Genomic DNA, 13314 nt, shown 5'->3' with positions numbered 1-13314 from the left:
GATAATTATAGGCCGTGTGTACTTAATTCTGTCTATTACCTGGTGATGTGAGGGGCTGGGGAACCTCCATCATGAAGTCCTCGTACGGCTCTTTGTGTCCTTCTAAATACTCCCACTCTTCCATGGAGAAATAGACAGCGACATCCTGACACCTTATAGGAACCTGACACATACAATGATACTGTCATCTCCTCGATCCCTTCATAGCATTACAGTGTAATGTCCCAGGATTCCCACCTCTCCACTGAGCAGCTCAAGCATCTTGTAGATGAGTTCTAAGACCTTCTGGTAATTGATGTCCTCGTGTATCAAGGGGTGAAGTGGAGGCTCTCTGGTTGGGCTCAAAGTTCTTGCCCAGGTCTCAAACACAGGGGTTTCACTAAAGTTTTTCTTCACTACTGTGTAATCCTGGTTATGGAGAGACACATTAATAAATCTCACTACAGACATTTCCAGAGTCCTCACCTCTCCAGTTCTGTCCATCTGTTATTCCCATAGATAAGAATGATGTAATGTGACGTCATCAGAATCTCTCACCTCTCCAGTAAGCCGGAAGAGGATCTCTAAGGTGAGGTGTAATATCCTCTCCGCCATCGTATCCTTGTCCATCCTTGATGGCTCAAGCAGGAAAAAACTCATACAGAATATCTATACTGAAAGGATCCGATATTGAATGGACCTGAATGGGATACAGATGAGCCGATGTAACATCATAAAGAATTCAGTGTAAAACTATAAAGGATGTTGAATGCTTCATATGACAATAGTCCTATCACCTACACATCAGCATCAATGCTGGGAGCAATTTTGTAGTAGAAATGTTGTGATTATAAACTAAATTTGGGTCAAGGGAGTCCTAGTGATTGACATTAGTGAATACGGCAGCTCCACAACTTTTGACAATTGTGCACACATCCTGGCAGTTAGCAGATGTGACATACCCTGCCCCTCTCATCTGGTGCTAAAGTGAGCAGAGCAGGACTAAACCTTAAAAAAAAATCACCATTATAGCCCTATGTCACACTACAAACTGACACTAGAATCAACATTACCATCTTCAGGATTATTGTAACCACCAAGAAATACTGCAATATAGAGAATACAAATGCCATACAAATGATCTTAGAGAGATGCACATGAAAGACTACCATCATCCCCATTACGAGCAGTGTGCTATCAGGTCCCTTACTGTGATGCTAGTCACTACTCACAGATAAGCTGTGAGGCTGGGTAGTCAAGAGGTCTAAAGTCAAAAGCCAGGAAAGTACTTAATGGACAAAGTGGTGAGACAAAAGCGTAGTCAGAAAACGGTTCCAAATCAATATTCCAAGAAGGTAGTGGATTAATTCACGATACAGAGGCTAGGCAAATAGATGGTCAAAACAAAGCCTACGTTGAGCAGCAAAGGTCAGAATACCAAACAAGGAGCACAGAGCAAGCACATACCTCATGAACAATGCTACAATTGGCAGCAATCAAAGACAGAGAGGTGGTTAAATAGCCAGGTAGTTACTCTGAACAGGTGACAAATGGATGAAACCCCAACCCACCCTACTCATGATTCTACTGACAGCTCAGCATGTCCCAGCATCCGACTGGACAGCTGAGCTATCCATCACCATAAGGAGAGCTCACCATGCCCCATTCCTAAATTGGACAGAACTGTCATTCACTGGGTGCAAACAGTAAGATAAGATAAATTGTGACACATCCTAGAGATAATATTTATATCCCACTTATATCAGACTTTAATAGCAAATCCAGTTTAAAAATTAGCACCAATTAAAAAGGTCCATATCTCTGGAACATATGACAGATTCTATTAAAAAAAACAGTTGGGGAACACAGAATAAAAGAAGAGTAAAAACGGGTCCCTTTTCACCTCTTTAAACCCTTAGTAACAGAGCCAATTTTGACCTTAATGACCAGTCCAAATGTTTGAACTCTGACCACTGTCACTTTATGTGATAACTCTGGAGCGCTTGAACGGATCCCAGAGATTCTGAGAATATTTTTTCTTGACATATTGTACTTCATGACAGTAGTAAAATTTGTTGGATACAACTAGTGTTGTGAAAATATAGTAAATTTAATGAAAATGTTGCAATTTTCAAACTTTTTATTCTTATGCCCTTGACCCAGAGAGTTATGTCATACAAAATAGTTAATAAATAAAAATGTCCATCATGTCTACGTTACATCTGCATCATTTTTTAAACAATATTTTTGCTAGGAAGTTAAAGGGTTAAAAGTTGACCAGCGATTTCTCATTTTTCCAACAAAATATACAAAACCATTTATTTTATTTTTTTTAGGGGCCACATCACATTTGAAGAGACTTTGGGGGGCCTATATGACAGTAAATACCCAAAAGTGACACCAGTCTAAAAACTGTACCCCTCAAAACCACAAAAAATAAGTTTTTAACCCTTCAGGTGCTTCACAGGAACCAAAGCAATGTGGAAGTAAAAAATGTACAACAAAATTTGTTGTGCAATTTCTCCTGAGCACGTGGATTCCCCATATGTAGGTGAAAACTATTGTTTGGGCGCATGGCAGGGCTCGGAAGGGAAGTTGCACGGTTTGACTTTTTGAACGCAAAAATAGTTGGAATTGAGAGGGGACGCCATGTCGCATTTGGAAAGCCCCTGAAATGTTTGTAACTTCTCTACAAGTGACCCCATTTTGGAAAGTAGACCCCTCAAGGAATGTATCAAGATGTTTGGTGAGCACCTTGAAGCCCAAGTTGCTTCACAGAAGTTTATAACGTAGAGCCGTAAAAATAAGAAAATCTAATTTTTCCCACAAAAATATACTTTTAGCCCCAATTTTTTTATCTTCACAAGGGTAACAGGAGAAAATGGACCCCAAAATTTGTTGAACAATTTTTCCTGAGTTCGCCGATACCCAATTTGTGAAAAAAAATACTCTTTGGGCGCATAGCACGGCTTGGAAAGGAAGGAGAGACTTTTTAGACTTTGATTGAATGGTCTGCGAGCATCATGTTGTGCTTGGAGAGCCCCTGATGTGACTAAACAGTGGAAACCCCACTTTGGAAAATAAACCCCATCAAGGATTTTACCCACGGGTATAGTGAGTATTTTGAACCCACAGGTACTACACAGATTTGATAACATTAGGTCATCATATGGAACATTTTCATTTTTTTTCATGAAAATGTTGTTTTAGCCCCAAATTTGTAATTTTCACAATGGATAATAGATGAAAATGGACCCCATAATTTGTTATTCAATTTCTTGAAGATAACCCATATGTGGTCAAAAACATCTGTTTGGGCACATGGCAGGGCTAGGAAAAGAAAGAGTTCTATTTGTCTGAAATTGTGAAAGAAATGTCGCTTTTGGAGAGCCATGCAGAAACCCCGACAAGTGGCTCCATTTTGGAAATTAGACTCCTCAAGGAATTCATCTAAGGGTGTACTGTGCATTTTTTTTTCTCCAAATAATCTTTATTGGATTTTAACAATTATATTTAACCGGGAAGGGTAAACGAGGGAGGGGAGGAAGGGAGGGAAGGGATATGAGACTAGGGAAAGACCCCTATACAATAGGGGAGACAAGCAGACATTTAGTTCAGTAGAATTAAACATGGTAGCTGTATCATAAGAGAACCACTTAAGAGTAGGTTAGGTAAAATATGCAGAGACAAGAATAGTATATGTATCTCTCTAAACTATGTAATAACGGACTTTAAAAGAGCAGTAGGCTACGAAGTTAACTAAAAATAGTGTAGGCCAGCGGTTGAAATTATGTATAAAGTTGCATATTAAAATAGGTAGCATCACTTAAACAATATTGCAAAAATTTAGTAACCAGAATTAGCGTAACTGATGGTAAAAAATGACAGCCTGTCAAGGTAGGACCATCGTTAATGGTCCGAGACTAATTGGGCAACAAGTTCGGTTCAATCACATGTTGTGACCTGGACTATACAAAGAGAAGATAAACATTCAGGAGTTAATTTTGGGTTTGGAAGTAGGGTCAGAAGAAGATCCGGGATGTCCTATACCCGCACGATCTAGGAAGTCCATCGCCTCTGCTGGAGAAGTAAAAGTACGCCATTTTGCCGCAAAAAGGAATCTCAGGCTAGAGAACTGGTGCCAGTTATATTGCATTCCAGCCTGATGCAGTCTATTAGTGGCGAGCTGAAACAATTTACGTTTTTGCATAGTATCTTTGCATAGATCCCTGTACAATGTCAAGTGTCCATAATGAGACGAGAGGAACCTTGGCTCTCTTGCGGCGTCGAGCAACGAGTCTCTAAGCCAATTGGGGTATAGTGAGACGATGACATCCGCAGCAGTATTAGGCGGGAGAAAGGGAGGTCTCCGTATCCTGAATGCTTTTACTATTAGGTTTTTACCTTTAGTTTCGGGGAGCATGTAAGATATCATAGAGGAAATATATTTTTCTAACTGGGATTTCCCCACCGATTCCGGGATACCGCGGACTTTCAGGTTGTTTTTTCTTTTGTAATTTTCAAAATCAGTTAATTTGGCCCTGAAGGAGTCTATATCGTTTTTTAGATTGACCAGGGGATCTGGATGTGCAGGCTCGCCCTCCGCATTATTGCGAGACGCCAACCCTTGGTGTTTGCTTGGAGAGTAGGATTTATTCGGGATGTTGGGGGAATCATCAGAGGACGTGTTGACGTTAGAGGAAGGGACGTTGCCAATTTGCGAAAAAACTTCTCTGAATAGTTTTTTGAATATTTTTTCAGATGACCTAGTTCCCTTTAGCTCCATAGATGACAAAAGAGCCCTACACAGGTTGACCATGAATTTCATAGAGGGATACTCGTCAGAGGCCACAATTTTATCAATCGGGGAGTAATTAGGGACCTCAGTACAAGGCTGCTCCTGCTCCATGTCGCTCACATATGAGGTTTTTGATGTGTCATCTGAGCCACTTAAGTCCTCCATATCACTGGACTCCTCTGAGCACCCCTCTAAATCTGTTAATCCCTCATTGTCACAGTCATCCATAAGATCCTTATAATCACGGTCGGAGGAGGCTGAAGACACTGTGTGATTGTTTGATTGTGCATCCCTCTCCATCAAAGATGTCATAGAAAGGTCAGGGGTCAAGTAAGGGTTATCAAAAATAGACTGTTCTTTAAGTTTCTCTTCAAGCCCAATGGCGAAAGATTTAATAAGTGATTTGGGCAGCAAAGCAGCATGTTCAGCTATTTTTCCAAATGAAGTGTATTCATTATCATCATATAGGCACTCATTGGTGGTGTTTATTTGGTTGCCCGATTTCATTTCTAATGCCTCCTTCCTATCAAAAGTCCGTAATGGGGGTGAAAGGGAGCCACAACTGAGGCTGAGTCCCTGCTGTGAATATGGCTCCGCCCCGTCCCTCACAAACCTGCCCCCTCCTTGAATATCTTTTTCAGTGTCACCTTTAATAACGTTATTTTTATTGGGGATCAACCTCCCCCCCTTACTCTGGGGGGGCGATCGCTTCCCCAAGCACTCTCCTTCAAGAGCCAGTGCGGCAGGCGAGACCCGCCGCTTCTCTGTAGATTTATTGTCCCCCGCTGCAGCTCCCGGCGTCTGGCGTCTCCTGACACTTCCGGGTACGAACTCCTTCGCATCGTACCTCAGTGAGCTGTGCTGCATCGGCGGGATCACTCCGCCGCCGGTCTGTCGCTCCGTCCGATTCTCCGCTCCTGGCTCCCATAGCGACGCGGTGGCTTGCGCCGCTGACATGGGTCCTCGGCTCCCTCTCCTCACCACCTGGCGTCTCTGATTTGCCCGGCGTCGCTGGTTTAACAGGCGTCGGGATCCCCGCAGCCGGCACCTCAGTGCCGTCCAGAGTGTCCCTCCGCCGCGTCGCTGCATTGTAGCTCTCAGCGGTCCCTCTGCCTCCCGCCGATGTACCTGCAGTCTTTGTCAGAGTTGGTGCAGGGGCAGGGGACCCTGGAACTGCTGTCTGGGTGATTTTCTGAGCACTTTGGTGCCGCAGGACCGCTGGTTTTCGGCTCTTAGCTCTGCTGCTTAGGCTCCCGGGACTTCTTTCTTCCCCACCAGGGGGAAGCCTGCTGCTGCCGCCATTGTTTTTCTCCCGGGTACTTCTCTGCCCAAATGAGGGAGAATTCTTAGGTGTGCCAGCTATTTTCCTCTTCCCTCTTGATCCTGGCATGTTTATAGGTGTTGAGGGATAGAATAGTCCAGATTTAAGTAGGCTAAATTAGTAGCAATTAGGGGATTAGCAGGAGCCCTGCAAAAGCACGTCCACTCCTGTCCCTTGGCAAACCACGCCCCTGTACTGTGCATTTTTAACCAACAGGTGATTTACAAAATTCAACAACATTTAGGCCGGGATCACACATGAGAGAAACACGTCCGTGTCTCGCATGTGAAACCTAAGCTCTGTCGCCGGCACTCCAGAGCGGAGTGTGCGGCCGCACAGGAACACATGGAGCTGCACGCTCCGCTCCCAAGTGCCGGCGCCAGAGCTTGGGTTTCACATGCGAGACACGGACGTGTTTCTCGCATGTGTGATCCCGGCCTTAGATGCGAGAACAAAAAATTTAAAAAAATTCCACTAAAATAGAGTTTTACCACCAGCAACACCCTTCGGACTAGACCGCCCATAAGTGATTAGTCAAACACACTAGTTGTACCGAGGTACCATATAAAAATAATATATAAAATCCTATATTAAAATCAAGATACCCAGGATCACCAAAATGTGTCAATAATGTAGTATAACACTACAGAAGAGCTGAAAAAAGTCGTGCTTATAGCATGGTAAGGCCAAGAAACCATTCACAGCAAAGGATGTAAGTAATTAAAGATTTTATTTATTGCATGGTATACATCAATTAAAAAGATTATTTTAATATTTAAAAACCAAAAATTATATCATTTAATATACATGTATGTAACATCAAAATAGTGCCCATACCTATTTGGCTACCATAATATATATTATATATGTATGTCCATACCCGTAAGGACTTACTGTGGTAAAACAATTAATAGTGAAAAAACGAAAAAAAAAATTTCAATAGTGTGTATAAAAGCTCTTTCTATAATAAATTGTAACAATGTGCATACCAAGAACAAGAGCAAATAAGAGTGCAATCCGTGAAGAAAGTGCAACTGCATAAGGTGCAAGAGATTATATGAATAAGGTGCTATATATTCACATATGAAGCCACTTACTTTAGGGTAACGAAGGAGCTGTGCGTCCGAAACGCACGTCGGGGTGCACCATACACTATTTGGCGATCTGTCTATTCAGCCCATATACCCTAAGTGGCTTCATATGTGAATCTATAGCACCTTATTCATATAAGGTAGCCAAATAGGTATGGGCACTATTTTGATGTTACATACATGTATATTAAATGATATAATTTTTGGTTTTTAAATATTAAAATAATCTTTTTAATTGATGTATACCATGCAATAAATAAAATCTTTAATTACTTACATTCTTTGCTGTGAATGGTTTCTTGGCCTTACCATGCTATAAGCACGACTTTTTTCCGCCCATAAGTGAGAATAATAAAAGTTATTTTTCTTCTCTTACAGGTCAAGTTGGGGGCTTATCTACAGTATTATAGATTGCTGTTTATCAGCCCTGAAAGGCTGTGGCCGTAACTTATATTGGCCAAAACTGGTGACAGGTTCCCTTTACATACTGCTGTCACGATTGACAGTAGTATTTAAGGGGTTAATCGGCACCAGGTTTGAGTGTCAGGGCATAATTATGAACGTAACCCATTGGGGTGTAAAAATAAAAAGTAGTATAACACTTATCTGACATAAACAGGTGTATATTGAAGTTCCTGTGCTTGTTAGGTGAGAAATGAAGAATGAATACGTGCAGACTATAGAGGAATGTATACGTTCCGTATTATTGTTACTGGTCAGTCATTGATACTTGTATATTAGTACATTACAGCACTAACGGGCAGTGATATTGTATAATAGGGAGTGGTGCGGGGCCACCCCTTTAAAAAGATTAGCGTTTGTTACATTAGGTGTGAATATGCGGTACACTGGATAGGACACAGACAGACAGGGGCAGACGCCCGACACAGACACAGACGGGCAGCAACCAGACACAGACAGGGGCATGCACCCGACACAGACAGGGGCAGCGGCCCGACACAGACAGAGACAGGGGCAGACGCCCGACACAGACAGGGGCAGATGCCCGACACAGACAGAGACAGGGGCAGATGCCCGACACAGACAGAGACAGGGGCAGACGCCCGACACAGACACAGACAGGGGCAGACGCCCGACACAGACAGAGACAGGGGCAGACGCCCGACACAGACAGAGACAGGGGCAGATGCCCAACAGAGACACAGACAGGGGCATGCACCCGACACAGACAGGGGCAGCGGCCCGACACAGACAGAGACAGGGGCAGATGCCCGACACACACAGAGACAGGGGCAGACACCCCACACAGACAGGGGCAGACGCCCGACACAGACAGAGACAGGGGCAGACGCCCGACAGACAGAGACAGGGGCAGACGCCCGACACAGACAGGGGCAGATGCCCGACACAGACAGAGACAGGGGCAGACACCCGACACAGACAGAGACAGGGGCAGACGCCCAACACAGACAGAGACAGACGCCCGACACAGACAGGGGCAGATGCCCAACACAGACAGGGGTAGATGCCCGACAGAGACAGGGGCAGATGCCCGACAGAGACAGAGACAGGGGCAGACGCCCAACACAGACAGGGGCAGATGCCTGACACAGACAGAGACAGGGACAGACACCCGACACAGACAGGGGCAGATGCCCGACACAGACAGAGACAGACACCCGACACAGACAGAGACAGACACCCGACACAGACAGAGACAGGGGCAGACGCCCGACATAGACAGACACAGGAGCAGACGCCAGACACAGAGACAGACGCCCGACACAGACAGGGGCAGACGCCCGACACAGACAGGGGCAGACGCCCGACAGACAGGGGCAGACGCCCGACACAGACAGGGGTAGATGCCCGACACAGACAGAGACAGGGGCAGACACCCGACACAGACAGAGACAGGGGCAGACGCCCGACACAGACAGAGACAGGGGCAGACACCCGACACAGACAGAGACATATGCCCGACACAGACAGGGGCAGATGCCCGACACAGACCGAGACAGGGGCAGACACCCGACACAGACAGAGACAAATGCCCGACACAGACAGGGCTCAGATGCCCGACACAGAGACAGGGGCAGACGCCCGACACAGACAGGGGCAGACGCCCGACACAGACAGGGGTAGATGCCCGAAACAGACAGAGACAGAGGCAGATGCCCGACACAGACAGAGACAGGGGCAGACGCCCGACACAGACAGAGACAGGGGCAGACGCCCGACACAGACAGAGACAGGGGCAGACGCCCGACACAGACAGAGACAGACGCCCGACACAGACAGAGACAGGGGCAGACGCCCGACACAGACGCCCGACACAGACAGAGACAGGGGCAGACGCCCAACACAGACAGGGGCAGACGCCCAACACAGACAGGGGCAGATGCCCGACACAGACAGAGACAGACACCCGACACAGACAGAGACAGGGGCAGACGCCCGACACAGACAGAGACAGGGGCAGACCCCCGACACAGACAGGGGCAGACCCCCGACACAGACAGGGGCAGACCCCCGACACAGACAGGGGCAGACCCCCGACACAGACAGGGGCAGACCCCCGACACAGACAGGGGCAGACGCCCGACACAGACAGGGGTAGATGCCCGACACAGACAGGGGCAGACGCCCGACACAGACAGAGGCAGATGCCCGACAGAGGCAGATGCCCGACACAGACAGAGACAGGGGTAGACGCCCGACACAGACAGAGACAGGGGCAGACGCCCGACACAGACAGGCGCCCGACACAGACAGACAGGGGCAGACGCCCAACACAGACAGGGGCAGATGCCCGACACAGACAGAGACAGACGCCCGACACAGACAGGGGCAGATGCCCAACACAGACAGAGACAGGGGCAGACGCCCGACACAGACAGAGACAGGGGCAGACGCCCGACACAGACAGAGACAGACGCTCGACACAGACAGAGACAGGGGCAGACGCCCAACACAGACAGACGCCCGACACAGACAGGGGCAGACGCCCAACACAGACAGGGGCAGATGCCCAGCACAGACAGAGACAGACACCCGACACAGACAGAGACAGGGGCAGACGCCCGACACAGACAGAGACAGGGGCAGACGCCTGACACAGACAGGGGCAGACCCCCGACACAGACAGGGGCAGACCCCCGACACAGACAGGGGTAGATGCCCGACACAGACAGAGACAGGGGCAGACGCCCGACACAGACAGAGGCAGATGCCCGACAGAGGCAGATGCCCGACACAGACAGAGACAGACGCCCGACACAGACAGAGACAGGGGCAGACGCCCAACACAGACAGGGGCAGACGCCCGACACAGAGACAGACGCCCGACACAGACAGGGGCAGACGCCCAACACAGACAGGGGCAGATGCCCGACACAGACAGAGACAGACACCCGACACAGACAGAGACAGGGGCAGATGCCCGACACAGACAGGGGCAGACCCCCGACACAGACAGGGGCAGATCCCCGACACAGATAGAGACAGGGGCAGACGCCCGACACAGACAGGGGCAGACCCACGACACAGACAGGGGCAGACGCCCGGTATCCCGCGCATGTCCTACTACTTGAGCTAAATACATGAGATGATGCCCCCTGTCCCATCGAGACTATAGAAGCATTATGCCCAGTACTGCTGCAATCCACTAATATTCAAGAAACAAAAAAAAAAAAAAAACTATTTTTGCACCAATATTATTATTCTTTTTACTACATTTCCCCCCATAAATCGCTTCCACTACAAAGTTTAGCTCACAGCACAGATACCGGCCCCTCACACATCTACTTCAGAGGGAAAGGAAGACGGTCTGTCTCTTAGAATGTGATGACAGAAAAAATGCTAAAGGGGTTAACGTCCCTCGCCCAGTAACGGGGGCTCCAGCACTTACCTCCGTACACCACATATATGGCTGTTCTGTGCACAGGACCTGTGATGAGGTCACAGGAGGGGAGGAGTCAGGGGTCACATGATCAGGGGCCTCAGTGTATGCAGGACTCTGCTGTGCTGGTTGTCATGGTGCTGGATGAGGGGAAGTTTACGTGTGGGGTCAGGAGGGGTTTACAGGGTGGATGTAGCAGAACCGTGTGTGTACAGGGTGTACGGAGCGGAGCCGTGTGTGTACGAGGTGTATGGAGTAGAGCTGTGTGTGTACGGGGTATACGGAGTGTATAACACCACGCTGTAGAATTTGTGCCAGCATCCCCTTCACCTCATGGTACATTTGCGGTGGAATCTGTTGGTATCACTCTCTAATGTGTTCGGCATTTTTAGTGGGAATTTCGTGGGTGATTGCTGAAGTGCAGCTGAAATCATCATCATGGTGGACAAATAAGTCCTGATATCGCCCCAGCAGATTCCACCCATTGCACTTGTTGAGGTAAAAGTTCCGTGAGTTCAGAGTGCATTTGTTCCAAGATTCGGCACCCCTCCTGTAGGTGCTGGGGTTCTGATACAGTAGATATGTCCACTGCCACTATCCAAGGATCTCCCTGTTTTACTGTCAGTTGAACAGCCTGTGACAGTATCAGTTCTTCTGGCATGCCCAGAATTTGCGCCACTTCACTTCTGGGTGGAAGCGTGAGGTTACCTTCCCCAACTTACATCACACTGGTGTAGTTCCATTGTGCACAGTGGCTAGCGTTCACGCAACGAGGAGCCCTGGAGGTAGCTGCTCCATCAACGCTGGCTCTATCTGAATCTCGACTCCTTTCAGGGGGGTGCAAGTTTGGATGGGTAGGGTGAGCACAGTTTGGCCCGGTGGTAGAACAAGGTTGGTTGCGGCTGGAACTATCACTTTTCCCAGCGTCCCAGCATATCTATTTGCAGATATACTTGATTGATTTCAGAGAGTGGCAAGATTCGACATTTATGTGGGCCTGGAAGATTTTTGAGAGCAAAGGGTTGTAAGGCACTACCCACCTGTTGTCAATTTCTATCTCTTGGAGTGATGATCCAACACGCATTTTGAGCTTTGCTGTAAAACCACCATCCCCTGGCTTTCTTCTTCGGTAGACAGGATATCCAACTTGTCCTGTTTGGGTTTCTTGGACCAGGGATCGTTGGTAATGCTTTGAACACCTGCCATCAATCATACAGGGAGAATTTTTGTTGAGACTCCCACACGGACCATGGATCATGTTTTTTGTGATGGTGTCAAACAGCAATGGGTCAATCTGAAGGTCTGGCAATTCGGCACTGATGATATTGTCAATTTCGGTAGGCTGTATTTTTTGCTTCAGCCAGATCAAGATGTGGGCATGAAGAAGGACTCTTTTTTGCCAATCAACTGAATACATCCAGCACTGCGTCTTACCATAAATATGTGATTTTGTGATGAGATTAGTCATTTTTGAAAGTTTCTGTTGAAAACCCGAGCAATAAGGTCATGGCGATTCACTGTTTCTTTTGGCCTGGCAACAGGTGCCCTCCAATTTCCTCCCAGGCAGGATTGCAAGTAAAGGTGATGAAAAGATCTGGACGGCCATACTTTCTCACATAATTCATTGCATCCTGTGTGTATTCATGCATGTGTCGTGGGCTTCCAGTGACAGTTGATGGAAGAAAAACCATTTTCCCCAACTCTTTTGGATCAGCATCATTTGCAAAAGCATCTCTATATTCCTCTGCCCTAAGATTCTTTTGATTTAGTCGGATATATAAAAGACGTTCATTCTTAATCTTTGCATATATGTCAACAATAAATTGGTGGAAGAGGTGTATGCATTTCAAGATGTGATTTTCCTCTGCAAATCTTGTCATGATCCTATATGCATAGAAGTCCATGGCAGACCCTTTTTTTCCTGAAGGGTGCCTGTTGTAGGATCTTGGAAACAGGAATACATGGGCTACTTGCACAGTGAACAAGTCTGTAGGATCATGTTCACACACCACCAAGAAACTTGAAGACACAAACGAGCATAGCAAAACCAGAAACATCCAGTTACAAAAAAATCACAGTAATCCACAAGTGCTAGTAAAAAGAAGTAAAAACCAGGGTATTTGGTTGATACTTTGTTTGCAAAAAATGTATACTAAGCTGCTCCACCAAACGTCAAGGTATACCCATATAGAGCAGTCCTAACTGATGTATGCAATCCCTATCTGATGTATTTAAAAACCTGATCATCTGTATATTACCTGTG

General features: G+C 46.9%; 1 protein-coding gene across 1 annotated transcript in view; it reads right to left on the bottom strand.

The window, feature by feature from the left end:
* The window catches only part of LOC138663759 (oocyte zinc finger protein XlCOF8.4-like), a 36901-nt gene extending 25795 nt beyond the window's left edge, over nt 1–11106 (bottom strand). The window contains exons 1-4 of the mRNA XM_069750087.1: nt 11061–11106; nt 538–679; nt 238–408; nt 40–163 (exon numbers count right to left, since the gene is read on the bottom strand). Coding sequence (XP_069606188.1) covers nt 40–163; nt 238–408; nt 538–639 — 397 coding nt within the window. The 5' untranslated portion in view covers nt 640–679; nt 11061–11106. The remainder of the gene's footprint in view (nt 1–39; nt 164–237; nt 409–537; nt 680–11060) is intronic.
* Between the last annotated feature and the right edge of the window lie 2208 nt (nt 11107–13314).

Source organism: Ranitomeya imitator, chromosome 2 (genome assembly GCF_032444005.1).
Source record: "Ranitomeya imitator isolate aRanImi1 chromosome 2, aRanImi1.pri, whole genome shotgun sequence".
Lineage (NCBI taxonomy): Eukaryota > Metazoa > Chordata > Amphibia > Anura > Dendrobatidae > Ranitomeya > Ranitomeya imitator.
This window is presented reverse-complemented; position numbering and strand designations above follow the sequence as displayed.